Genomic DNA, 27,855 nt, shown 5'->3' on the forward strand with positions numbered 1-27,855 from the left:
CTGTTTCATTAAACGCTGATTTGTACCACCAAACATTAAGATATTTGTGATAAAATTATTCGAAAGTTGAACTGTTATAACTCCTCTCGCTCAAAACACCTCTTAGGATTGGTCTTCTTCACGGACGTGGATGGTGTTCGGTGAGGAAGGGCGGCTGTGAGGACCCCTCGGCGGCCCGCGACCCTGTCCTCCCGGCGGTAAAGGGGTTGCGCCCCCACGGGTGCTCCATCACCGTGGTTGACGTGCGTGCACCTCACTGGGTCCTTAGAGCCAATCAGAGATCGGTTCCGAAGCGGGCGTCCTGCGTGTCCCGGTCGCTTGCGTCTGTCCGCGGCGCCTTTCCCTCTGGAGGAGGAGCGCTTTGCGTCCCCTGCCCCGGCCACTGACACGGCAGCGCCTCCCCATCCCCTCCTCGGTGACCCGGCTTTCTCTTCCCTGCTGTCCTGGCCATGGGGAGAGGGGATGGCAGGGATGTCATGCTGGCAGATGCTGGCGGCCCAGCCCGAGTGCGTCCCCACTCCCCCTGCTGGAGAGGCTCTGCTGTGCGGCCCTCACGCAATTTAAGCTTTAAAACCAGGGTCTGCCAGCGGGTGTGGCCGCGGGTTGCTTGGAACCGGGGGGCAGTGCCCAGAGCGGGGGGTGCCCGCGTGGGCCCGGTCGAACCCGGCTCACTCCTGCCTCCTGTGGCCTCCTGGCGTGTGGATGCTGTCTGCTGTCCCCGTCATGTTCACCCAGCCAGTGGTGACCCGGCCTGGTGCTCCTGCCCTGGGGAGGGGAGTCCCTCTCGGCAGCCTGGTCGGGCCATTTCGGTCATGTGACTGCCCGGGACCCAGGACATCACTGGGGGTCGCCCTGCTCTGTTTTCGTCAGCGCCCTTCCCCGCCTGCACAATGACAAGGTTTGGGGTGGCCCCGTGCCCGTGTGCTCCCAGCGAGGGCACCCAGGACTTACGATGACAAGTGCCTCACACACACCATGGGCCAGGAAGCCTTGCCCCGGGGCACGTCCGGGTACCCGTCCTGAGGGCTGACCCCATGATTACTGGGCCGCCCCCCATGGCACGTCACTGCCCAGCTGTCCCCTCCGCGTCCCCTCGTCCCCTGGTTTAAATATTCATGGTGTTTATCATCATTTGCCGTCAGCTCCAGGAGGACAGTCTTCTGTCCTCTTTGTGTGTGTCCCTAGTGCCCCCCGAGGGTGCCGACTGCTTGCAGGGATGAGGAGATGCGGGCAGCGGCTTCGCTCCTGTGCGGGCCAGTCAAGCACCTGTGTTTTCCGTGTACTTACCTAGACCTTTCGTGGTGTTGTTGTCACAAGGCCGTGTCCTGTGCTGCATCCTTGTGGGGAGGAGGTGGCCCCTGCCGTGCAGGTAGAAGCCAGGCAGGTACGACACTTCCCGCGGGGACAAGGACTGCGGCTCACGTGACCCGAGAAGGCCACTCACCTCCCTCATCACGTGGTTCCCGGCTGTGTGGTCCCAAGACCTTTCCCATGGTCACGTCTGTCCCTGTGGTTCCTCGCCCACCTTCCACGGCTCAGCACCCTCTGACCCACACCTCGAGCTGGAAGGAGATGCTGAGAGGCAGCCTTGTGATCGGGGACACCCCTCAGGTGCACGAGGTCTGTGTCCTGTGCCTGTCCCACCCCGCGGCCCCAGCCCCTGGCACGGTGACCGTGTGTTCGTCCCTCAGAACCTTCCAGACTGTGCAGCAGCCCCAGTTTCCCCACAGCCGGGCTGACATCCTGCCCGAACCCCCAAGCTGCTATTACACAAGGTCACGTGAAGGACGCAGTAGGAGCCTTTCAGTGGGATGTGACCTGGGGGGGGTGTCCTGTGAGCCCAGATGCCGGCCGGGCGATGTGGCGCAGAGAACGGCCCGGCAGGGCCGCCGGCCCCCCGCCTCCGTCCCCTCACACCAGCTCTGCACACAGTCCTGGATGACCGAGCGACCAGGGCATCTCAGACGTCTTAGCCCAAAACATGCTCTTTGTCATTGCTGTTCTGTGTCACAGACCAAGCCCGGCGGTCCCCGCCCTCGGGGGCACAGAGCCGGGGCGCGGGGGAGGTCGCTCTCCCTGACGGAGCAGCGCCCCTTCTGCCCCGAGACCCCGGTGTCGACCTCACGCCACCTCCCACCCCGCGGCCCGAAGCCACCTCGGCCTCGCCTGGGGCCTCGTCACCAACGTGGGACCCCCTCCCCGGGGGCATCGGGCCATCCGGTCACTGTGCCCTGACGTGTGCCACGTGGTGCGGCCACTCGCACCCGGTTCCGAGGCGCCGCGCGGGGCCGCGGTCCGCTGCCCGGGGACGAGAGGGGCCAGGACATTCGGCACGGCCCACGCCATGCCCTGGGTCTGCGGGCGCAGGGCGCATCTCTCGGCTCCTCGGCCGTTCTCGTCGGCGCCCTCCAGACGCTCGATTGCCATAGAAACCGAGCTCGTTAAAATTCCCCACAGCCTCCTAATTATAGAATTTCAAAGGCGAGCAGCCCTTCCTCCGAGGGTTGGAGTTGAGGTGGGGGGTGGGGGCAGCCCACGCGGGCCCAGCGCCGCCCGGAGCTGGCCCAGCTTTGCCGCGATGCCACGTCTGCGGCGCCCAGGACGGGCCCCGGAGGGCACACCCCGAGCCCGGAGCTCGGCCCTGACCGCACAGCCGAGACGGGACCCTGGGGGCCACCAGGACTGTGGGCGAGCTCCACGTGCCTCGCGCGGGCCCCCCACGCGTCTGTGGGCGGGCTCCACGGGCACTGGGATCAGGGGGACGAGGTGGTCGAGCCGTGGGGGCGCGGGGCCCGTGTTCTCCCCCGAGCAGCCGCGCCTCTGCACGCACGTGCTCTCCGAGGACACGTGCTCTTTTCTTCCTTTGTGAACCGTGCCTGTCACTTCGGATCGGGAATAAGGGCCGTGACTTTCCGGGCAGAAACCCGGGACCTGCGAACGCGACCGTTGCCCGAGCCGGTGGCCCGTGAGGTCGGTGGCCGTGGGCTCCGAGGGGAGGGGACCGTTGGGCCCCCACAGCCTCCATCGTCACCTCTGAGATCAGGGGCTCAGGAGGGCAGAGCGGGTTCCATCCGGCTGCGTCCGGCCCCGCACTTGGGGAACATTCCAGTAAAGACTCAGCTTCGAAAGCGTTGGGCGCTTTGTTTGGTGTTTGCCACTGTGGGAATTTGGGTTTTCCAGGAAAGGCTCTCAGTTTGGTTCAGAAGTTAAGGAAGTGCTAATCCCAATCCAGTCGTGAGAGAAGCCCCAGGCTAATCCCCCAGGCGGGCACCCGAGTCTGACCGCGCTCCTCAAGGCCAGCAAGGTCGCGAAAACCAGGGCCGGCTGAGAAACCACCACCACCAGCGGGTCCGTGGAAGGATGACATGCCGTGTGGGATTGAGGGTGTTGTCTGGGCCAGAACCAGCGCGTCAGGGAAAAGTTAGCGGGGCAGAGCGTGTGCCTTAGTTGACGCGTCAGCTCGTTGGCGGTAACGAAGGCTCCACACACTCGTCCGATGTCAAGCAGAGGGGCACCGGGCCTGCCTGCGGTCTGCACCGTTCCTCCCAAGTCTGAGATTGTAAATTGCTGTGCCCATAGCCTCCAGCCAGGATAGAGCTTAACCCGTACCCACCCCCGTGACCTGTCGCCCGGAGGCCACACTGTCCTGAACTTGGCATTGGTCTTTCACTTAGTAGAACAATTTCATCTCGTGATTATGGATCCTAAAACAATTTGTTGTTGATTTTGTCTATTTTGTGGTTGTGTAAGAGTGGCACCGTTTCTTAAAGCCATTGATATATTGATATATGTATCAATATATCATTTTCTATTGACTTTTTAGGTAGTTTGATTTTCGAAGATGTATCTGTCATGCTGCGGGTGGCTCAAGTCAGGTGTTACCGCCAGTCGGGTCTCTGTGGTGCAGCCGCACGCTCACCGCGTCCACTTACCATCCTCTTGTCTGTGACCCTGGGCATCTTCAGACGTGCTTGAATGTCCCCCAGCTCGTGTGCGACAGTTTCTCTCAGGCTTTGATCAAGGAGTAATGCAATCGCTAGGTCATGGAGGAAGCAAATGTTCCTCCCCACAAATATCGGTGCTATGTTATCCCCCCCTCTCGGAGAATAAGCAGCTTCTAGGTTGCTGTACGTCAGGGTTGTGGGAGATTAACCTGGGCCCAGCGCTCAGGCATCGAGGATACCGAGGTGCCTTTGGGTTTCCCTGATTACTCACGAGGTGGGGCTTCTGGTCATTTTCATTCACTGTCTGTCTTCTGTGGAATGCCTGTTCTTGTCTTTTGTTCATGTTTTTCCTTTGTTAACTTATGGAACTTGTGTGTGCATCCTAAGTCACGAAGCCTCACCACGTGTGTGTGCTGATTCTCTTTGGCTTCCCTGGTGGCCTCTGGCTGAACATCCGTGCTTGTTTTGATGCACTCAGGTGCACTTGCTCCTTTTTCTACTGCCTTTTGTGTTTTCAGAGTTTTTCTCGCCTTCATATTAGTAAGATCTTCTCCTACGTTTCCTTATAGAATTTGTTGTCGTTTTGCTCCTCGTGTAAGTTCTAGTCTTTTGAGGGGACAGAGCTGTGTGTGGAGTGAGGCCTATGCGGGCCACGTGCAGCCCTTGGTCTTGTCCCCTCGGTGAGTGTGCCTGCCTGCTGTGCATTCCCTAATGCCCCTTGGCCTCTGCTAGGACATCTTCGTGTGTCTTATTTTGGCCGACTTTAACCAAATTTGAAGGATATCCAGTTGGGCATATTTTTAGACATATTTTAGGGCATATTTTCCGTGTGGCAAGTGGGCCGGAATCAAGAAACCCAGAGTGTTGGTGCTGGTGTGTCCCCATCAGGCCAGCTCAGTTCCCTCTGTATCTCTGTGTCCCCTGGTCTGTGTCTGTCACTCAGTGCTTTCTCTCTTCAGGACACCTGGGGGTTGTGAATGCCACATCCAGGGAGGGTCAGGGGATGTGATCACCATGCGTGGGGACAGCCAGACCTGTGGACATCAGCACCGACCCGCCGCCAGCCAGGCATCCCTCAAACCAAGGCAGGTGGCCTGGAAGGGCTGGGTCTGGTAGGGCACGCCTTGTCAGCTGGGCAAAGGCCCTGGAGGTCACCGGGGACTCCTTAAGGGCAAGGGACACATAGACTGAGGGTGGTACTGCCTCCTGTGGACTCCAGGCCTGAAGCCCAGGTGTGAACTCGCAGGGGGAGAGCAGGAAGGTGGAGGCTGGTGCCACCTCCCTCCAGGCCCTGCTCTTGTCCGGGAATTGCTGAGAGCCTGTGGCGGGAAACCTTTGAGGGGTCCTTGGGCAGCGCGTGGGCCTCTGCCAAAGCCCCAGCTGCCCGCCGGCTGTGGGGCTCCTGCCGCAGAGGAATCCGACTTCTTGTTTCTTGGTCTCCCGCTTAAAGGGAGGGAGGCAGGCTCCGAGTGGCCGTCCAGCCAGAGCTGCTAATTTGCTTGTTTTAAAAACATTCCGTTACAGTTTCCACATCGGTGTATATTCGTGGCACTTCCACGGCTCATGAAAGTGGCTTTCACTGCGGAACTTTATAAAAGCACAAAGCTTCCCGTTGTATCCTGAGTGTTTTGTTTGTACCAGCGTTTGCCTCAGAGTGTTTGGAAGGAGCGAGTTATGAGCATTTTTAGGGAAGAATAAAACCAACGGTTCTAGTTCCCCAACTGGCTCTGGCATTTTTGATCAGCAGTGTCCTTCTTACAAGTTTACATTATTGAACGTGTGTTTTGAAAGCGACGTGTTGGGTAACGCTCGACTCAGCACGAGCGCCCGGCCTGTCTGCCCCACCTCTGCCCCGAGATGTGTCAGCCCGGGGACACCGGGAGGGGGTCTTGTGTGTCCGGGTGGGCAGGTCGCCCGGCCGAATGCTGTGTTTCTGGCTGACCGTGGACTCCACGTGGCAGCCGCAGCCCCTCTGTGGATGGTGAGACGTGAGCTCACGGCCCCTCTGAACCACATCCCAGTGTGGAACAGGGGGCCTGGTTTCTGCGCCCGGAGGAAGGAGGGTGGAAAGGAAAACAAGGAGGAGGGCTTGGAAGTGGGCTGGCCTCCAGTGACGTTCTGGCCGGACCCTCTCGGGGGCCGCCCGGCTGCTGTCCTCCCTGCCAGGGTGGCCGCCGGGCACACCGTCGCGCCAGCCCCTGGACGGAGCGGCCGTCACCGCGGGCTGACGGCCACCGGGCTCCTGTCCTCGTGTGGGGGGGGCGCTGGTGGCCGCGGGGCTGTCCTTTACCCGTCTTCTATCCTCCCTAGAGTCCGTCTACCGCCGCGGAGCCAGAAGATGGAGAAAGCTGCACCGCGCCAACGGCCACCTCTTCCAGGCCAAGCGCTTTAACAGGGTGAGTGCCGCCGACGCGGGGCCCGGCCTGAGCAGGACCCTTCCGCGGAGAGTGGGCGGGGCCGCGGAGGCCGTGCCAGCGGGTTCCAGAAATGAGCCGTGGTGAGGCTCTGGTCAGGCCTTTTCTGCACGTGGTGGCTGTTTGACGGATGCAGTCTGTGCATCTCGGCGTTGCTCTGCTGGGATGACACCAGCCGCAGCGCGTGCTCTTGGCCGCGAGGACCTCCTGTGTGCCCGGGGTCCCCTCACGGCCCACGTCTGCCACCCAGGTGGGCCCGCTGCCCAGCCCTTCGTTTCCATCGTTCCTCTTCAGGACGCTGTCACATTCTCCAGGAATGATGTGGTTTGTGTGGCTTTGTGGTTGGTCCGCTTCACAGTGGGGGAGGGGGCAGGGGGTGCCTGCAGGTGCCTCACTGGCCAAGGCCCTTCACGTCCCGGGGCCGCCGGATCCCCGCGCCACAGACGGGGCTTAAAGCAGCAAGTCCTTCTCTCCCAGTTGCGGAGCCACAGGCCCCAAGCCGCGGCGTGGGCAGGGCTCTGCTCCCTCTGATGGCTCTAGTGGACCATCCGTCCAGCCTTTTCCAGCTCCCGGGGGCTGTGGCGGTCCTGGGTTTGTGGCTGCTGCAGTCCGATGTCTGTTCTGTCCTCACGTGGCCTCTCTTCTCTCGTAAGGACGTCCGTCGGGATTAGCCCCCACCTGATCGACTATGACTTCATTTTAACTAAGTACCTCTACAGAAATTCTTTTTCAAAATGAGGCCTCATTTGGAGGTTGTAAGGGGACGTGAATTCGGGGACACCATTCAGCCCGCTCCAGCAGCCACACGCGTGCTCACCTGAGGGCCTTTGCACGTGCTGAGTGCTGTGCCCGGTGCGCTCGCCCCCATGCTCTCAGAGCACGTGCTCTGTCTTACTTTCTGTCTCTTGGCTTGGACGACTATCCAGCTCCTCCTCTGTGCCCCCGTCACATATGCACCTGCTGCCCCCCACTGGGTGCAGTGCTCTGGTCACTGGGACTCTGAACGTGGGTTCCCCGATGATTGGAGGAAGGTCAGCCAGGGGAGACCCAGGGCACTGTGTAGGGACCAAGAAGAATGGGGCACGTCTGTGAGGAATGAGAAAGACCCTGGGAACCGAGGTGGGTGGTGGGAGAGCACAGGCTCCAAGGAATGTGGGGTGTCTTGGGGGAGGTTAGGCATCACCAGCAAGCCAGTGCCTGAGGACAGAGGTGTGGGTGCATGAATAATGGACGCTTGTCACATCCCTGGGCCGACTGACTGGGTGTGGACGGGAACTTTTGTGAAGAAATGGAAACATCCCAACTCCCAGGGTGCGAAGCACCTGCCGCCCCCTCCCCGTGTTTATTTTACCAGCCAGCTTTGCGGCCAGGAGGCTTCTCTTTCTGCACATCTGGGCACCAGCTTGGTTCTGGACAGAGAGGGGTCTCGGCCAGACGGGACCAGCCACCTTTCGGGATATCACAGAAGGTTCTAGGAGTCCCGCTCCCCCATGTTGACTGCTGGTGAAACACCGTTTCTTCATCACAGCTGACTCACCGGTCCAAGACGAAGCCCACCCAGCCAGCAAGACAGGCCGGGGCCCGGCTTGTCCCCCGCCCCCCTGCAGATTTTAGGAGAAAACCCCATTTCTCTGATTGCAGGGTGCAGACCCTGACTCTGCTTTCCCCTGCCTGCCCCTCCTGCCCCTCCCCGTTCCCACCCTGTTATACATGTTCAGCTGTCCCCAGAGCCCCAGAGTGGGTTTCCCCACACACGGGGAGGGAGAAGGGAGCCTGTCCGAAGACCCTCGACTCAGATCATTTGGTCGTTCACAGATGAGGAGGCAGATGTGTGCGCAATTTGTTGACAATTTTGGTTTCCCGCCTGACTGTCCTTGGCTCGACGTCCCGTTGCCTGAGCCCTGGCGGCTGGCTCCGTGCCGTTCACCGTGTTAATCACAGGGCTGTGCACTTCAACTCCACCTGTCACTTGAAAGGATGTTTGCAGAGCCCCGCGCTTTGTTCTACAGGAATCAGCAAGACCTGCAGGCGAAAAGCCCCCGGAGGTCATTTCCTCCGTCCTCCTCGGCAACTCAAGGGCCAAGGGCGGAAAGTGAGTGAACTCAGTCACACCGCCGGCCATCTTCCCGAGGCACCTGCCTGGATCGTTATTTGCCTTCGACATGACGTTTCTTCTAGAACAATGAGAAAAGGTTCCATTGGTGAATCAAAGGGAGAGATCCAGCGAGTTTCTGGAGAAGAAATGAAAACCTCTGTCCTGGAGCAGGAGACACGGGCGGCATGGATGGGGGGGCACGAGGGCGAGGCCCCCTCTGCAGGATGCGACTGATGGTCAGAGTCCCGCCCTGGGAAGCCCCGGGGCGTGAGCATCTCTGGCAAATGCCCGTCGAGGATTTCTCCTAAGCTTCTTGGTCCCAGCGACTAGAACGGGGGTTAGCAAGCAATTCCTGTTAAATCCATGTTGAGGGCCGGAGAGTAGATACCTTAGACTCGCTGGGCCACAAGGCCTCTGTTGCAGCCACCGCCCCGTCATAGTATACTAGCCACAGGCAGTGGGTCGACAAACGAGTGAGGGCCTGTTCCAGTAAAACTTTATTTGGAAAAGACAGGTGGTGGTCCTCATTGGCCTGCCCCTGGACGAGGGATTGGAGTTACCACTGGCTGAACCGTCAGGCCGCGAGAAGAGCAGGTCTGGGGCCTGGCGGGAGCCGCCTTTCCCACCCCGCAAGAAGCAGCAGAAACCCAGACCAAAGTCTCCGACCTCAGATGAGCTCAATATGGCCCAAAACTAGAAAGGATGATGCGAAATCCGAGCAAGGGCCAGGTTCGGTGGTGTGTAAGGAGACTTAAAATGTTTTTACCCCATTAACTTATTAATTCATGTGAATTTCAGAGAATCGTGGCTCGGGGGTTAGGTTTTGATTTATTTCTTCATGATGTCTCCTGAAGTGTTAACCAGTCAAACACAGGTCTGAGATCAAGAGCCCTTGCCAACGTGCGATAGCCTCTCCGGACAAGTGAGGGCATGCCGCTGCTGGTCAGCGGCTGGCCCGGCCCGGCCCCTGCTCACCTCTGGGAAGGAATGTGTTACCTCGCAAAGGCACCGGTCGGCTGTGAGTTTGCCCCTATCCGCGAGCCAAGCGTTGCAGATTAGGTTGTTCAGGGGTGACAATGGGAAGGCTGCTCGTGTTGGTGGGTTACGTAAGAAGGTGCTTTTGTTTCATGGCTTCATAAATGGTGTTTGACAGACACGCGCAGAAGAGAGTGAAACCCATCTTCATACCTGAAGCTCCTCCTTTGAATGCGAAGCTGGGCTTTTACCCGGCTTGAGACCGTGGCCCCCGCGGCCGTCCACTGCGCCCCGTCCAGGCCATTCCCCGCCGGGCCCACCCTCTGTGCCTGCCAGCTCGTGGGACAGACGCTTTAGGCAACACGGAGGACTCGGAATAAATTCTTCTCTTTCCTGTTTCCGGAGTTAAAAGTGACGCGGGGTGTGTGAGTGTGTGTTTGCTTAACCTTAGCAAACGTGGTTGGGGCACCTGTGTGCCAGGACCAGCCCCCTCAGGCCCTGGTTTCCGAGCTGGGTGCTTCGCTGGTGAGGAGTCGGCTTCTTGTGCCCGTGGCCCTGAGCACAGGCCCACGGCCTGTCCGTGTCACCCCGATCCGCCCCCCCCCCCCCCGGCCCCCGCCCGAGTCCACCCATCAGAGGATTCCATCAGCCGTCGTGAATGAACTATAGTACAGTGTGGTCCTTCACGGTTGTCTCCAGGAGCAGAGACTCTCTCAAAAGAAGGGAATTTGTTAAAAACGGCAAAAGAGGCTAAAGCCTGCCAAGGAGTTCAAGCCAGGAAAGACGGTCGCGGGAACCCGGCAGACGTGCGGCCACGCGTGTGACCGGGTTTCTGAACACACTCATCTTCGTGCCCTTTCAATAGCCCAACGTGAGGAAAACATCACCAAACCAGCTGACGATTGCCATTAATTTCAGCTACTTAGAGCTTGAAGAACGAAGATTGACCGCGGAAAAATCTTTAAAACTACCAAAAACCCAAGCAATCGCAGGCTGCCCCTAGCAGCCAACACACGACACGTAATGCCGGGCAGAGTTAGTCTCTCTGTGGCCGTGCGGGGGAGGTGTGTGGATGCCCCCCGCGCCCCCCTCAGCCTGGGTCACTGCACCAGACGGGGCGCCACCCTGTTCGGCACACGACCCGGCAAGGGCTGGAATCCCCTCCGGTCCCTGCAAGCAACGGGGGCCTTGCCCGGGGAGGGGTCTTGTCACCCCTGCCGGAGCGGGACCCCATGGTTCCCCCAGCCTGGGAACGGACCCAAGCAGGGGGCCCGGAGCTTGGGCAGAGCCTGGTGCCTGACGTGACCCACTGGTTGGGCCACCTCTTGTCTAGCTCCCATCATCGTTCGGGACATCAGGGAAGGTGCAGCGTGCCCCAGTGCTGAGCTGGGTCCCCTGCAGTGAGGCGCGGGCCTCAGGGGCGCCCAGGCCCTCGGCGTGACGGCCGCTGTCCTTGCAGAGAGCGTACTGCGGCCGGTGCAGCGAGAGGATATGGGGCCTCGCGGGGCAGGGCTACAGATGCATCAACTGCAAGCTGCTGGTCCATAAACGCTGCCACGTGCTCGTCCCGCTGACCTGCAAAAGGCATATGGTGAGTGTGGCCCAGATTGGGCCCCGGGGGCCCGCGGGGGGGGGCAGCCTCGAGCCCACTGCCCACGCTGACCCTGGCGGCCCTCAGTCCCCCTCTGTCCAAATAGGGTCCTGCCGCCAGCGAGGCAAGAGGAGGGGCTGGGACGGGGCCCCTCTTCCGAGCCCTGTGACCCCTAGCACTCGTGGCGGGGGGCCTCCGGTGCCCGCTGCCACTCTGGCACGAAGGTGCGGGGCAGGGAAGGCTTGTGTGGACCCCAGGCATGAAGCAGCTCTCGAGCAGAGCAGAGGGGAAAGCGCCATGACGCTCAGCACGCCAGGACCTGCGCCGTGTGACCCTCACCGCCAGCCCGCGATCCTGGAGTCGGAGCTCCCAGCCCTTTGAGATGCTGTTCGTTTCCTTACTGAGCGTCCAGGCTCGCTTGTGCTCCTGGGCCTCTGGCCGTCACCCCTGATGGGACAAGAGCAGAGTCCAGACCTTGTCGCACCCCGATGTTGCTGAGCCCTGGGATGTGGGGTCCCGTAGGTCCGCGTCGGCCTAAGAAACGAGGCCAGCCCCACAGATGTAGTCAGTCGGGGGCCGAACGATGCCAATGCCTGGAGCCCGGTGTCCGCCAATAGGGGGCTGTGGCAGGGGTGACCTCAGCCTCCTGGGACTCTGATGCAGCCGTGGGGACAAGGGAGATTACCAAGCACTATGAACAGATGCCCTGCTTTTTAAAGCACCTGCTGGAAAGGTCACAGTGTGAGGTGCTGAGTGATCACCCTGCCTGTGGAATCAGGAAATTTCTATGTGGGTCTCTCCACCTCCAGGGCAACAATGTTACCAGGTACACTTGTGTAACACGTATTGTCACACACGCTACAATGTGTATACCAGAAGAGGTGATCCTAGAAAGTCACAGGGTATCTGCAGAAGCTACACTGTGACACCTGACCGGTCACTTTGTAATGCTCATGTCTTCCCAGGATTCTGTCATGCCTTCCCAAGAACCTGCAGTAGACGACAAGGACAACGTGGACCTTCCTTCTGAGAACACCGATGGAAGTAGGGGCTGCTTTCTTCCCATTCGTGGAGCCCGGGCTCTCCGGCCCGGAATCCCTGCTTGCCCGCCATTCTGACCACACCTCACTGCGGGGCTGGGGATGTCCCCAGGGCCTTCCCTCATCCTGGGCAGAGATGGCAGGGTGGGGTGGCCTTCTGTGGGCACGCACATCTCTGTGAGTGGCTGCCATAGGAGTCGGGGTGGGCGTTTTCCCTCGGCACCGACCGTGGGAGTTCTAGAAGTTGTTTACGGTGGCACCCACCCTGGGCAGGCTGCTGCGTTGAGCTGGTCTCCATCCGTGGAAAGGCCTGCTGTCAAGGTGGTTCTTGAGTTTCTGTAGGATTTCGTGGGGGTTTGGGTGGGGGAGAGACTTTTGTTTAATAGTAAGAAGCATTCGGAGAATGATTTTGAATACTAGTTGGACTGATAGCTTAGCTCTGAGCTCCCAAAGTCTGTGGATTATTATGAGAGCTTCGAAGAGTCCCTGCCCTCGAGTGGTGAATGTGAGCTCTGCACCCTGAGAGTCCTTGAAGGATGAAATGAGACCACAGAAGATAAAGCATTTAGCACAACAGCTCACACAAAGCAGACAACAACCCACACACTCACCCACCCACCCACCTACCTACCCATCCAACCATCCATCCACTTATCTGTCCATCTGCCCATCCACCTACCTATTCATCTGTCTACCTGTCCACTCATCTATCCACTCACCATCCATCCCATCCATCCATCCACCCCCCCCACCTATCCATCCACTTATCCATCCGTCCATCCTTCTGTCCATCCATCCTTCCATCCATCCCTCCGTCCATCCATCCAACCATCCATCAGTCCATCCATCCATCCATCCATCCATCCACTCATCTGTCCACCCACCCACCCACCATCCATCCACCACCCATCCATCCACCCATCCTTCCATCCATCCAACTATCCATCAGTCCATCAGTCCACCCACCCACCTATCCATCTATCCATCTATCCATCCATCCATTTATCCATCCACCCATCCATCCATCCATCCATCCATCCATCCATCCATCCATCCATCCATCCTTCCTTCCTTCCTTCCTTCCTTCTGTCCGTCCATCCATCCATCCATCCACCCACCTACCCATCCATCCATCTATCCATCCACCATCCATCCATCCACCCATCCACCATCCCCTCTTCTGCCCGCCTGCCCACCTGTCCATCTGCACACTCTAAGAACAGTGTCTGGAAAGCTAAATACCACAGTCTTCTTGAAGTTACTTCCACATGAATCGCTGAGAACATGTGTCACAAATGCAGGTTCCCGGGCTCCACCCACAGAGGTGTAGAGTCAGCAGGTCTGGGTGGGACCAGGAAGCTGCATTTTCTTATGACTGTGCGGTCAGCTGTGGCCACTCCGTGATTCGCCCTGAATGCTGCAGATTTGGCCTGGGCCACCGGTGTCTCCAGAGGATCGAGGGGCCCTGGGTTCCCCTGTGTGTCAGGCTACATTCCTGACAATGCCTAGAATGCCCTGTTTTTTCTTTCTCTCTTCACTAGTTGCTTATATTTCTTCAAGCCGGAAACATGACAACATTAAAGATGATTCTGAGGTGAGTAAATGAGATGGCTCGTTAGTGTTTCCAATTTTTTTTTATAAGTTCACTAGCTCGTTTCTGGGGCAGTTACGGAAATTTAAATAGGAACTAGACAGGCTTGGGAATGCTAACCTGTCTAACCTCACCGTAAGCGAGGGAGTGGTCTGCGGACATCTAGGGTGATGTTCACTCAGGGCTTCAGGATGGAGTCCCACGGAGGTTCTAGCATTTCGCGCAGAAGGGATCTCCAGAGCATTAGGTGGACAGAGAGCGAGCGTGTGCGGCTGACAGGAGCCACTGCTCAGTCGCAGGCGTGAGGGTGCAGCATTCACTGCATGGTTCTCTCAGCGACGGGGAACCGGGGGATGAGGTGTCATTGGCCAGGCCTGTGTGAGCCCAGGCCGCGGGCTGGTGTGAGCCTGGGTCAGGGGACCTCTCTGACCTCAGAATCCTCTTCTGTCCAGTTTGGGTAATGATCACTCCTGGCACACACAGGAAGCTTTCCACGACACCAGTCAGTGGCGGGGCTCTTTCCGCATCGGTCCAGGGTGGCACAGGCCATCCCCGCCCCCACAAGGGAGCCCCCATGCTCTTCGGCTTTGAGAAAAGGAGGGAGAGCTGGTCCCTGGCGGGTGGGGTCGCTAGCTTTTTATTGTCTCCCGGGGTCCACGTGGAGGAATCACCCTGGATTGTTCTTGCCCTTTGTCCTGTTTCGGGCGTGTTTATGGCTGGGCGGTCCAGGGTCAGAGGTAGATTGATAGATTCTTGCCGAATTTGCTAGTGAGTTGTTCTCCCCTCACTCCTAAGGTTCAAACGTTGCGTTTTCTCCTGTCTCCTGTCACAGGACAGGCGTTCCCGTCACTGGGAAATTGGTACCTCAGGAAGCAGCAGGATGGTGGCACTGCCCGCGTGGGGCACGGGGCCTCTGGCTTTGGGGGACGGGGTATGCAGTGTGGCGAAGTCAGTGTGTTGGGGGGCAGTTGAGGAGTGGGTGGGCGCCGGCCCAGAACCTGCCTGCAGAAAACAGGCTGCTGGCCTGTCATGGCTCAGTCTTGCTGGGGCATGTCCTTTTATGAATCCCCCAGAGGCTCTTTGGGGCGCAGATGTGGCAACACCTGCTGCGGGCTCAGTCTCCCCAGTGCCCCCTCTCTGTCCAGAGAGCAGAGTGGGCCCAGGGCTTACAGCTCTTGAGCTGCAACTTTTGTCGGATTTTATGTGCATCAGACCCTCCCTTGATTTGTCTGTTGTACCGTTTCCACACCACCGAGCAATTCTCCAAGTCTTGGGGGACCCTGGCCAGGTGTCCTACAATTCTGACCCCCCTCTACCTGGAGCTAGTGTCAGATCCCAAAGGGAAGGGCTCAGATACCGTTCACGCATCCCGGTGGCCACCTGCGTGTGCTTCTGACCAACCAGCTGTAAATTGGGGTTCCCACGACCCTTTCCTTGGGTTCAGTTAATTTGCTAAAGCGGCTCACGGGACTCAGGGAAATATTTTGCTTCCTGGATGCCTGGTTTGTGATAAGAGGAGATCGCTCAGGAACAGCCGGATGGAGGAGGTGCACGGGGCCAGGGCTGGGGGAAGGGGGCGGGGTGTCCGTGCTCCGTCCAGGCCAGCTCCCCGTGTCACCAACCAGAAGCTCTCCAGACGTGGTCCTTTTGGGCTTGTGTGGAGACTTCGTAACAGGGGCGTGACTGATGAGTCCTTGGCCATTGGAGAACGGGCCCAACCCCGGCCCCTCTCCCCTCCCCGGAGGTCAGGGGGTGAGGCTGAGTTCTGACGCTCTATAATAAGCAGGGGTTGGTAATCACCCCCATCTTTAGGTGGCCTGGGCTTCTCAAAAGTTGTCTCATTAACATAAAAAAAAAAATGCCTTTTCTGTGAGGTAGGGAGCTCCAGGGGTGTTGGGAACTCTGTGCCAGGAATGGGGCTGAGACCAACATATTTGTCAGTATAAATCCCAGGGTCACGATTTACTCCTTCTGTCCCGGGAAGCCTGCTGCTGCCCTTTTGTGTTCCACCCCGGCTTTGGACTGAGAATTTCGGCTCGGCCCTGTGTGTGGCCGGCTCTGGGCGGTCGGTGGGGCATCAGATGATTCCAGTGAGTGAGGAGAAGTCACACAGACTCCAGTTCGCAGCCTCCGTCCACAAAACCTCAGGACAGCTCTGCCTTGCTGGGACCACAGCTCTCCCAGAGTACCTGATAAATGGCGCCCAGACTTCCTGACTTTCCTTGCTGGTCATTCCCCGTCTGGGATGAGTCAGGAGCACTTAGTTACCCCCTGCTTCCCCTACAGATACCCTTGCCAGAGACAGTTCTTAGGAGGGAGGCTTCTGTTCTTAATCGGATCACCTTTCTCTTTCATTGTGTATTTCCAGGAGTCCGAACTCGGGGCTTTGCAGATCTCAGCTAGTTCTGCTCTGTAGCCCCCGGGAAAGCCTGTCCTGGGGAGGCCGGCCCCCGTCAGCCACGTGCTCACAGAGGGCCGCCTGTGGCTGGCAACTGGGCCACAGTCTGCAGAAATGACGGGCTTTCGGAGTGGCGGGACTGGGGTGGTCTTCGGGGCACAGAGTTGCGGCCCGTGAGCAGAATCGTGCCCTGAGCTCCAGGCCACGCGCAGGGACTCGTCACCCTCCGCGGGGAGGGGGGAGGGGTCCCGCCCTTTCCCACGTTCTGTCTCGTCCTCAGGACCTCAAGCCGGTTATCGACGGGATGGATGGAATCAAGATATCTCAGGGGCTCGGGCTGCAGGACTTTGACCTGATTCGGGTCATTGGGCGCGGGAGCTACGCCAAGGTGCTCCTGGTGCGGCTGAAGAAGAACGACCAGATGTACGCCATGAAGGTGGTGAAGAAGGAGCTGGTCCATGACGACGAGGTGAGGGCCGGCGCGGGCTCGCGCCTCCTTCGTGGGGACCTTCGGGCTCCTGGGCTTTGTCCCGTCAAAGGGAGCAAGACACTCGTAGCAAAATTCACCGCTGCGGCCACGTCCAAGTACACGTTTGTGTATACTCGGTGCCTCGTCCCCGCCGTCTCGTTCCGGGCCGTTGGCACCCCCAGAAGGAAGCCCCGCGCCCGCCGGCCGTTGCGCCCGCCCCCCCGCACCACCCATCGGCCTCCTGTCTCTGGCCCTTGCGTGTAGTCAGAACTGCATTGCCTCTTATGCCTGAGCAAGACTCCGTTTGGTGAGCAGACCACACGTGGTCTATGTGCTCACCTGTTGGTAGCGACCGGGATTGCTTCCACCTTTTGGCGACTGTCATTCGTGCCGCCGTGAGTGTCCACGTACGGGCATCTGCTCCTGGCCCTGCGTCCAGGCCTTTGGGGGTCTTCCCGGGAGCGGGGGCGCCGGGGCGCCAGGGTTCCTGGTGCTTAGCTATTCGAGGAGTCACCAAGCAGCGGTCCCACGGCAGACGCAGCATTTCCCGTTCCCACCAGCCACGCGTGAGGCTCCCGCTTTCTGCGCACCCTTTCCAGGAACTGCTGCTTCCTGTTTTTCGATTACTGCTGTCCCGGCAGGTGTGAGACGGCAGTGTGCTTTGCATTCCCGTGGTGACTCCCTCCGTGGGCCTCTTGGCTTCGTGGACGTTGGGTCTTTTTCCCTCGCACTTGAGTGCGGGTTCCACGTCTTTGGCTCACAGGTAGCAGTGGTCCTGGGACTCCCAGCCCTGTAGCGCAGGAGGCGGCTCGGTGCGTGTGGGGCCAGAGCACCCAGGAAGGCTGGCCTGCCCGGGCCCCGACTCGTGGTTTGGAGGGAGAAGGGGGGCTGAACTGGAGCTTTTACTTGCTCTGCCAGCAGGGTGCATTCGTGCAGTGCACGGACTGCCCAACTGGCCCTTGAGTGCTAAGCTCACAGGTGAGGAGACTGCGGCTCAGAGAAGCGGCGGCTTGCTACCACCTTCACTGCTGGCCAGCAGCACTGCAGGATGATTCCAGACGCCCCCTCCCAGCACCCTGGCCACCTGGAAAGTTAGTGGAATGTGTGAGGTCAAGTTTGTAGAATTGAAAGAAAAGGTCAGGAGAGACTTACTGCTTTGGTTCATGCTTGGCGTTTTCAGATCATCCCCTGTGGCCCAAGGTGTGGCGGTGGGACTTTTAGGTGGTCTCTCGAGAAGAGCGGGACTCTGGGAGTCAGTGAGTGGGAGCTGAATGTGTGTGAGCGTGTGTGCACGTCCACGTGTGCCACGGGCGTGTCGCTACGTGTCTGCCCGTGTCATGGGCGTGTCTGTGTGTGTGCAAGACTTCGTGTCACATGGCTGCCTGTGTGCGTGTCTGCGTCTGAGGGAGACCCCGGTGTCCGTGACCGTGAGTCTGGGCTGTGGACATCAGGCGTAGGGGCACCGCAGTGGGCTGAATGGCGACCCCTGAAAAGATACGTCTGCATCCTAATCCCTGGAGCCTGTGAATCTGGAAATGGGGTCCTGGCAGATGTAATTAGGTTGAGGATCTTGGGGAGATCATCCTGGATTGTGTGGGTGGGCCCTGAATGCAATGAGAGGTGTCCTAGAGAAAGAGACAGACAGACAGAAGCAGCACAGACACCCAGGGAAGCCGATGTGGGGATGGAGGCACAGGAGAGTCAAGAGGCCCCCCCCCCCGCCTGGCCCACCCCCATGTCAGGCTTCTGACTCAGAACAGAGAGTACGAGTGGGGAAGTTTCCAGGCCCTGGAAACTCGGGAGCCTGGCAGCAGTGGAGTGGGAGACCCTGGCGGCTGGACTCGGGGGGGCGGGGGGGAGAGTCTCGGCCACTCACGAGGGTTTTCGCCTGAGCACCTGGGGACCCAGGCCCCTTTGGAGCACGGATGGCCAGGCTGGTCGGGCGCTGCGGGAGGCCTCCTCTGCAGTGCGAGATGCCCGCTGCGGCTACCCAGCACCCATCGCCCGAGCGAGTCTGGAGCTCAGGGAGAGGTGGGCTGGGAGCGCTCTGCATGGACGTCAGGTCTGCAGCCGGTGTGCACGGGGGGTCTTCTGGGGGAGAGAGGGGGCTCCAGACTGAGCCCAAGGAGGACGAAGCCGACATGGTCGTTGGTCCACTGAAGAGTGCACTCTTTTGTTTGCAAAAACCTTCAGGGACAGGCGGCGCCGCTCTGGACACATTGCTCTCCCTCTCGCTTTCTCAACCCCTAGGAGGAGAGGTTTAACCTGGAAGTTTGGGAACCTCATCTACCTCTGCTTTTGGGGTTGGAATGGAATCAGTGCTGTGGAATCATTGTGGCTCTAGAGTAACTTGACTTTGCAGCTTTCCCCCCAGTTCCAGCGTGGACTGGGAGGCAGATAGCCTGTGGCGGGAGCTGGCGCGAGCCATGGGATGGGATACTGGGGAATCTGCTTAAGCATCCATCCTGTTTCCTCGCGTCTTAAGCGGAGATGGTAATACCCACGTGCCAAGGCTGCCGTGGGGAGCACTTGAGGCAGTGCATGGAGAGCCTGCAACCCAGAGGCCAGCACGGAGCTGGTGGTGGAGGCAGGGATGTGGTGATGGAGGTGTCATGGTGATGATGGTGGGGATGGTGGGGATGGTGATGGTGATACATTTCTTAGTGGGCATTTTCCTTTCCTGTGTGCACTGTCTTCTTACAAGCAGAGGTGAGAGACACGTCTCTCTTGCCCCCCTTCTCCAGGATGAAGGGTGTTTGGGAGCCTCATTAACACACCCTGGTTTCTATTTCAGGATATTGACTGGGTGCAGACAGAGAAGCATGTGTTTGAGCAGGCATCCAGCAACCCTTTCCTGGTCGGCTTACATTCCTGCTTCCAGACAACAAGTCGGTAAGAAAACGAGCATGTTTCTAAGAGTGCTGCTTCCTGAATTGAACTACGTGGAAACTGAGTTGGCATAAGGTTTTCACTATCGTATGTGAGGTTCTCTGAATTGCAAGCATGGGGCTTCTTCTTTGGCTCATCAGACTAGCTTTGTTATTCTCATTAGCTGGTGTCATATTAAGTAAATTTCATGCATTTGAACCTAAATTATTTCACTGCATTTATAAAATATTTGACGAAAACATCCCACTGAGTTGAGTCTAGGCGTATAGGCGTTGGGTCAGGTGTTGGGATGCCACTGTGGGCAGGAGGTGGGTTTCTGTGCTCATAGCTCTTACCGACAAGCAGAATAAATAAATAAATACCAACGGCTTCACTCATAAACTTAGGTGTATAGGAATCCTACTGTTTTAAAAGGCTTGGGTGGCTCAGTTGGTTGAGCAGCCGACTCTTGATTTCAGCTCAGGTCATGATCTCACAGTCATGAGATCAAGCCCTGCATCGGACTCCATGGCGCGGAGGCTGCTTAAGATTCTCCCTCTCCCTCCACCCCAACCCCACTCGTGCTCACTCGCTCTCTCTGTGAAAAAAAAAAAAAAAAAAGTTAAACTAAAACAAAAGGCTTGAAAACTACTGGTCTAGGATAGTCAATATATATTTAGAATTCTTTTCAGCCAGTTGACTTGAACTCACCCAGTTTGTTTATTTGAAAAATTATTGACCACATTCTGTGTCGGGGTCTTCCAGACCACCCCCAGGTTCAGTGATTTAGTGGGAGAACTCATGGGACCGGCACACAGTAGGACTCAAGGTGAAGATTTCTTGCTGTGAACGGGTATAAAGCAAAACTGGCAAAGGAAAGAGACGCCTGGGGCCAAGTCAGGAGAAAAGCAGGCGGGAGATTCTAAGGGCAGTCACACAGGATGCCCGTGCTCGTCCAGCAAGGAACTGTGACAGCTTGGGGTGTCTGCTGGGGGCTGACAAAGGGGCGCCCTCCACCTGGCACAGAGCAGAACTCTGGGCTGCCGGAAGGCGAGCAGGTGTTGAGCAGAAAGCATACTGTCGGTGCCCAGCGGGGCCGCCCTCCCTGATCGGCGGCAGGAGCTGCTACCGGGCAAGTCAGCCGAGGGCCAGCCTTGCAAGCAGGCCTTTCTGAGGACGACAGCGTCTGTCCCGCTCGTGGTAACTCAGCTCAGCTGTAAGTCAGGCCGGCGACTCCTACAGTCCCACGTCCACCCGCAACTCCCTCCTGACCTTCAGTCCCCTGGCCCACCCGGACTGGCTGCCACCTGTGTGTCCAAAGCACCTGGGATAAATGACCTTGCCCTTGTTCCCTCCCTGGGTCTCACTGATCGCACCTCCTCAGTGTGTCGCAGATTCCTCTGTTCTCTCCAGCCTGAGCCCCGGCCTCTTTGGGGCCTCGGGTCTCTGTTCCCCCACGTCGCGCTCAAGCCATGTTTGGAAAACACATATCCAGACTGTCTTTCTCCTGCCTCGAAGCTTCTCTGGCTACTTTCCCAGTTGCTTGTGCGATACGATCCGGGCTCCTCCCTGGCTCCCCCCCCCTCCCCCGCCCCGTCCCTTTGCCACTTTGCCAGGTGGTCCCAGCCCCTCCCACCTCCCCTCCTGCCCGAGAGCTTCTGGAAACGCCCGGCAGTCACAGATTCCCTTTACTGTGTTTCGGTACATTCCCTCCATGTGTCCTTTTAGGCTGGCCGCAGCCTCTGGGAATCATGGAACACGCCCAGGGGAAGACAGCCCATCCCAACCGTATCCTTCCCGAATGGCGAGATCCCAAAAGACTTGTGTTTTGGTTAATTTCCCTGTACGAACCGCGGGGATGTGGATGTGGGAGGCCAGACTTCCAACTTCACTCCCATTTTTGCCTGGAGCACAGCCCTCGCTGCCCCCGGAGATGGCCTGGCGTGTCATGTGCCCAGGTGGACTGCTTGTCCGTTCGGTGTCTCTGTGACCCCTGTGACACAACCTCATGCCCCACCGCTTTTCCAACGGACATTTAGAAGATCTGTTTACAGTGTTCGGGGGCGGGGGGCAATAATTAACGTGCACGACAGGTTTGTCTCTCCCTTTCACAGGATCTGTCAGTCTGTCTGGAAGCACCAAACGCTTGGCTGCCTGGGCTGGGGCGTCTGTCCTGAGCTGTGTTCACGTACCTGCCTCCCCGACTGGCTCTGGCTCCGGCTCCGGGGCAGCAGTGGTGCTGGGCGGTTTTGTGTCCTGAGCACTTGGTTAACACCTGGCCCTTCGCAGGCAGGCGTGGAGTTTAAAGCATGTTTTGTAAAGGTACAATCAAGTCCCTGGTATGGGGATAAGAGAACGCGACTCACACATCAGCGGGGGTCACAGGTGTCACAGCCGGCTCGGAGGAGAGCTCCAGTTCCCGCGCGCACCTGAGCCATCCACGGCAGAGATGCGGACTCACGAGGGGAGAACCGCCTGGTTTCGGGCCCGGGGGCCCGGGGGTCCTTCCGGCAGACGGGCTGCCTCGCAAGTCGGCCTTGGCAAAGCCGCTTACACAGTTGGGAGGTCACCCCGATTTGCCGAGAGACCCCCTAGAGCAGAGAGCTGGGAGGACTCGTGCACGCAGCCCCCGGTTTTCTGCCTGGAGGCCCAGGCCTGCTGTCGGCGGTGCGACCTCACACGGGGTCGCCTCTCTGTGCCCCAGTGTCCTCTGGGAATGGGGCTGCAGGGCTGCTGCCTCGTGGGGCTTCTGTGGGATTAGTAGGACACAGAGCCGTCGCCACGGGCCCAGCTCGTGGCCACCTATGCATGGACGTGGGCCCCTTTGAAGGCCTCTCTCCACGTGGGTGCTGTGCCTTTGAACAGAGGCACCGCCAGCGGGGTGTCAGGGCCCTGAGGGACAAGCAGCCTCCCTGTTGCGGTCGGGTGTCTGTGAGCACTGTGCCCACAAACCCTCCCGCCAGCAGGACCCCCCCAGGGACTGAAGTCAGGAGCCGTGCCGAGGCCCCAGCGTGCGGGGTAGGGGCGGCCGCGGGGACAGGACCCTTGGGGGCAGCAGCGCCCGCAGACACCGCGGGATGATCAGCCACCGGAGCTGTGGTTGCCTCTCGGGGCGGCCGCGTCCGTGCTCGTGGCTATGCGGAAACCCCAAGTTTTACGGCTCGGCAGCAATATCGCCGCGAACGTCACGAAACAAGTGCAGTCGTGTCGTGATACAAAATAAACACCTGCGTCGCGGAGGGACCACGTCAGCGCTGCACCGACCGCCCGTCTTCCAGCGAGCGGCCAAAATCAACTGCAAAATTGCCTCAACAGGAGTTGCTTCTGTTTGAGCCGTTCCAGGAAAAATGGGCTAACGTGGCTATTTTTAGCAGCCCCCCCATGAAGTTGTAGTCTGGGGACACTTTTCTCACTTCGCGGGATCTCAGAGCTCAGACGAGCACGCTGCCGTTACGCCGTTCGCAGTTAACTGGCTGTTCCGTGTGCCTCGGTTTATCGTCGTACCCTCACTCCGCGTGGGGGGCGTGCTCGCTGGGAAACAGAAGGAGCCTGTTCCACCCTTGTTTGTTTAGGGAAGAGCCTCGTGCACTCTCCGCCGACCTAGACACTCGAGTGAATTGCTGTTGGTTCAAAGTGGTGTCTAGGTAGTAAATGCCACTTAGCCAGTGTTATTCTGTGTGCTCTTTATAAACTGCACTCGAATACTTGCCTGCAGCTCTGGAGAGATGTCAGCCGGGACTCAGTAATGGCCCCGGCTCGAGGAGGGACCGCAGTGCGTGAGCGACGGCCCGGGAAGGCCCTGAGAGCGGGGGTGAGGAGGGGGCTGGAGCTCGGCCCTAGCGCCTCTCCGCGGGGCGGGTGGCAGGGATGGGTCCCAGGCGAGCTGGTGTGTGTCAGGAAGGAGCAGGAGACGACGTGTAGATGTAAGGGGCCGTCCCGAAGCTGTGCGCAACCATTTAGGCTCCAGGGAAACCGAGGCGACGGCAATTCCCAGCGAGGTGGTGTTGTGCTGGGGAAGCCTGAAGCCCAGTCCCCGGGAGGGTTGGCAGCGTGGGGTCAGGGCATGAGCAAAGGCCCTGTGGGCACACGGAGGCCTGAAGGGAAGGCTCAGAGCGGAGCTGGGGATGAAGCGTGTTGCCCGATGCCAGGCGGGATCCCCAAGCAGCCCCGAGAGTGGGGGAGAGCTCCCGTGCATCACGTGGTTGTGCACACGGTGGCGGCCGGGGGATGGTTGGCGAGGCGAGAGGCGGCTGAGCAGAGGCAAACCGTGTCCCTGGGGGCTGGGGGAAAACCAGGCTGCCTCGGGGCCGTGGGATCAGAGGGAGGCCGTGAGCAGGGCAGGAGCATGGGCGCCTCCCCTGTGAGCACGTGAGCCACCGCGCATTCAAATTACAATACGCTTGTCAGAGTCATGATTTAATGTGAGCCTGGAATTAAAGAAGCAGGTGCCACGTGGTGGGGGGGGGGGGGGGGCGGGGGCAGGGGCAGAACCATCGATGCATTTGCTCCTTTTGTACCTGGACCGTCCGCAAGGGTTAAGATTTGGCCCTGACCCGGTTCCCAGGGTGGGACTGCCTGGGCCCTGGACCCCCCAGCAGGGAGGGCGCAGTGGGGGGAGGGTCGTTCAGTCCCACCTGCAGGAGGTTTTGGGGGGCTCTCCGCTTTACCTTCACAAGCCCAGGTAGACGGCACTGCTTTTGGAAACATCGAGGGCAGTGTTGATGGACCGTCTCGAAGCCCCGAACGGTGAGGGGCCCTCAGGGACCAGCATCCGTCCCCAGGGCCTCAGCGCCGAGCCCTCCCGCCACCGGGGACCATACACTGCTCTTGTGTGCAAGCGGGTGGTTGTGTCTGCCTCATCCAGAGGTGACCGGTTGCTTTGGGGCCAGGACAAGTTGGGGGCAGGCACGTTATCGCCGTGTGCTTGAGGACAGAGGAGCCTGGGCGCAGGCCATGCTCTGCGGCATCCTGGGACTGTCCCCTCAGCACCCGGGGACCTGACTCAGATGAGGCCATGAGGCCAAGTCATCCTGGCCCAGGACAGTTCTCACTCGGGCTCAGTCGAACCCAGGGCTCCTCGTGTCCAGGAAATTGTCAGGACAGACTGTGACCTCAGAGGCCACAGAAAAGAGTAGCTTCTTTTAAAAACTTTATGCAATTTTATTTTTCTATTTAGTTACTTAAGCCATCTCCATGTGGGGCTCGAACTCACGACCCCGAGATCAAGAGCCACACTCTCTCCCGACTGAGCCCTCCAGGCGCCCCTGTGCAGTCTTAAAATGCAGAGAAACGCCAGGGGGGGAGACAACTCAGTGGACCCCCAGCACCCTGGATTTTCACTGTCACGCTTTTGCGTCTTATTTTTTCCTTTCTGCTGTTTGCTTTTTGACGTGGGTACAGTTTTCTCCGTGCGGAGTCTCCACTCCCTGGTGTCGTTCCGGCCCGAGTTCTTTCCTCCCCGCAGAGCGGCCGGCTAAGCTTCGCGCCCTCCTGGCTTTTCAGATGTGTGGTTAGAACACTGGTAGACAGGAGGCCGCCCCTCGCTTCCCATCCACGCGTCGGTTCACCTCTTTCTCTGATGACGCGGCCCGTGCTGCCTCGTGCGGGCGGCGCGTGGCAGTGGGCGAGCCTGGCCTCTTCCCGACCTCGTGGGAGTGTTCTGATGTTTGCACTGTGAGCGCATCGGCAGCTGCTGTGGGAAAAGTGGCACCAAGCCACCTGACGAGTGTCACACAGACACCTGCTCCCGCAAGAGGCTGGGGAGGTGGGGGACAGCAGAGGCCGGTGTCCCCACCTGCGGCCATCACACCGGGCTCTGCATCTGCAGAAGGGGTGCCTCGCCTGCCGGAGCCGTCCCCTCCTGACGCTTGGACGACTGTCACCTGGTCTCCTCCGGGGCCTCCCCCGGGAACCTGGGCTACAGTTTGCAGGCTCCCAGCCCCAGGAGTTGCATGAAGGTTCCGGACAGGCCAGTAACCAGCAGAGATAGTGGCCTTGTTTCTAGTTTACCGTCCAGAAAGAACATGGCCGTGGGTGCCCGGGTGGCTCAGTCGGTTGAAAAGCAACCTGAGTCAGTTCAGCTGAGGTCGTGACCTCCTGTTTTGTGAGTTTGAGCCCCACGTCGGGCTCCGTGCTGACCTGGGAGCCTTCTAGGGAGTCTCTCTCTGCCCCTCCCCGCCCCACACACAATAAATAAACATTTTAAAAATGAAGAATAAAAGTAAAAGGGAGAAAGGGCGTGTCAGTGTCCCCACCATGTCGGGACGCAGCCGTTACTAAGCCCCTGAGCTGTGCCGTCACGAGGTACACGTGGGGTTGACGTTTGCTTGACTCCCTGGGGGACAAGGCCACGTCGTGCATTGTTGCTAATGTGCTTTTAGATTTGGTTTGTGGATGGTTCTTCTAGGAGTTTTCACCAATATCCGTTCTGTACACTTCTTGCGCCGTCCTCGCTGGATTTTTGAGTTTTCTCTTGTATTCTCTAGAACATTCTCAATTGCGCTGGCGTCTCTTGGCAGGACCTCGCGAGACGCCTGGGGCTGGGGCTGTGGAAGGAGCCGCCTCCCCCTCTGCCTGCCAGCTTTTGTTCACATGACTTTTACGTTTTCCTGGCGGGAACGCGCTCCCACCGGCGTCCTGCGGCCGCTTCGCGGCGGTGGCCTCTCCTGCTTTGCTTTGCTCTGCTCCTCTCCGCTCCGTGCGCAGGTGGCCTCCTGAGCGGTTGTGTGTCCCTCTCCCGTGTGAGGACGCCTGCCCCAGCTCGGCCCCCGCGTCCCCAGGCCGAGCCTCCAGGCCCCAGCCACGGGTGGGTATGTTCTGCAGTGTCTCCCGCTCCGGAAGCTTCCGCCTCTTGCCGGCACCTCTCTGCCATCTTCGACCTGCCCGGTCCTGCGGGGCTCACCGGCCTTGCCTCCTGCCTCCCCTCCTTGCCGTTCACACGAGTTCTTCTTTTCCTCTGTCCCCCGAGCGGCTTCTCCTTCCTCCCGGGACCGTTCCCTCGGGGTGGGGGTGGGGGGGCGACGGCCCCCGTGGTGTGGGAGAGGCACCTGCAAGCGGGGGTTCTGAGCCTGGGGTCTCGGTGCCCCGGCCTCGTGTGACGTCAGGTCTCGTCGACAGCGACCGTGACCCCGAGGGAGTCCTTTAGCCTTGCAGGGCCCCGGCCTCCCGCGTGTGAAGTAGGGGAGGGGTAGAGCTTTGCCTCTCGGTCACTGGGCGGACCGTTAAGGCGCGAAGTGCTGAGGTCACTGCCCGAGCTTCGGTGAGGCCGCACGAGCCCTCCTTATTTCTTCTACCAGGGGCCTGCACCTTCTCTCAGAGGGTCAGACAGTAAGGATTTTCACCTCTGAGGGCCGCTCGGTTCGTGTCGGAAGTGTTTGCCGTGGTGCAGGCAGCCCTACACAGCACGGAGACACCGACGCTCGCCAGTGTCCCGATAAAGCTTTATTTACAAACAGGTCGTGCCGGCCCCTACCTAGTTCATAGTTTCACCCCCTGACCCAAGCTCGCTCTATCCTGTGGCGTCGGTGTTTCCGTCTGACTGGTTTGGGGGGCTGGGGGCTTTATTCCCCAGGGGTGGGGAGGCGTGGGGGAGGGGGTGCTAGGTCCTCGGCTCTGAGGAGTGAGCGCACGCTGGGCTCTCGCTCTGAGGGTCTGTGGGGGTCCGTGGGGGTCCCATGCCCGGGTTTACTGCAGCCAGCGGGGCACAGCCCCTCGGTCCCCCTCTGGGGGGGTCAGGGCAGGGTTAGGCGCTGACCTGGGCTCCTCAGTCCTGCTTCCTTCCCTTTCCGGTGGCGGACACGCAGGCTGGGGGGAGTTGGGCAGAGGTCGGCCATCCGATGTTGAAGGGCCGCCCCAGGCCTCCTCCACCTGTCGCCGGCCCCCCTCTGGGTTGGGAGGGGCTGTGGGTGAAGGGACTCGTGCCACACGGGAGCTGCCCCGCGTGCCAGGCGCCCACTAGCGGGAGGTGAGCCCTGTGACTCTGGCGCAGTTTTGCTCTGAGGAAACGCCGAAAGCAGTCTTAGGTTTATCTGTAGACCAAAGACGGGGAAAAACATAGGTCTGCCGCCGCCTTCGCAAAGACAGCAGAGTTCCTCCTCCGCTGGGATTGGGGCTTGATCAGCTTTGCAAAGTGAACAAACCCCTTGACCTGGGAATTACCCCAGGACCACAGACCAGCCCAGCCTGGCTCCGCCTCCCCTCAGATTCCCACGGCTTTTCTCTGGGTGGAAAAAGGAAACTGCCTTTGCTTCCACTGCTCCGTTTTTAAACGTCCCCTCCGTTTTTCGGCTCCTTAAAGCTCCCGATGCTCTCCCCAGAGTTAGCGTGCCGTTATTCTCTCTGGCCGCGGCGTGGGTTTGCATCACCACCTGACGTCACCGCAGGCGGGCCGGGCCCCAGCAGCGTTTCCCGGGGAGCACAGCGTTGGGGTGAACATCGCTGCTGGGGGTGCAGGCTGTCAAGGGAGCCGTAT

At 59.4% G+C, this 27,855-nt stretch overlaps 1 protein-coding gene across 1 annotated transcript in view; it reads left to right on the forward strand.

The window, feature by feature from the left end:
• The window catches only part of PRKCZ (protein kinase C zeta), a 96,009-nt gene that overhangs the window by 56,768 nt on the left and 11,386 nt on the right, over positions 1-27,855 (forward strand). Inside the window, exons 5-10 of the mRNA XM_042996387.1 lie at positions 6,255-6,340; positions 10,888-11,019; positions 11,985-12,063; positions 13,601-13,653; positions 16,329-16,517; positions 19,312-19,409. Coding sequence (XP_042852321.1) covers positions 6,255-6,340; positions 10,888-11,019; positions 11,985-12,063; positions 13,601-13,653; positions 16,329-16,517; positions 19,312-19,409 — 637 coding nt within the window. The remainder of the gene's footprint in view (positions 1-6,254; positions 6,341-10,887; positions 11,020-11,984; positions 12,064-13,600; positions 13,654-16,328; positions 16,518-19,311; positions 19,410-27,855) is intronic.

This window comes from Panthera tigris, chromosome C1 (genome assembly GCF_018350195.1).
Source record: "Panthera tigris isolate Pti1 chromosome C1, P.tigris_Pti1_mat1.1, whole genome shotgun sequence".
Lineage (NCBI taxonomy): Eukaryota > Metazoa > Chordata > Mammalia > Carnivora > Felidae > Panthera > Panthera tigris.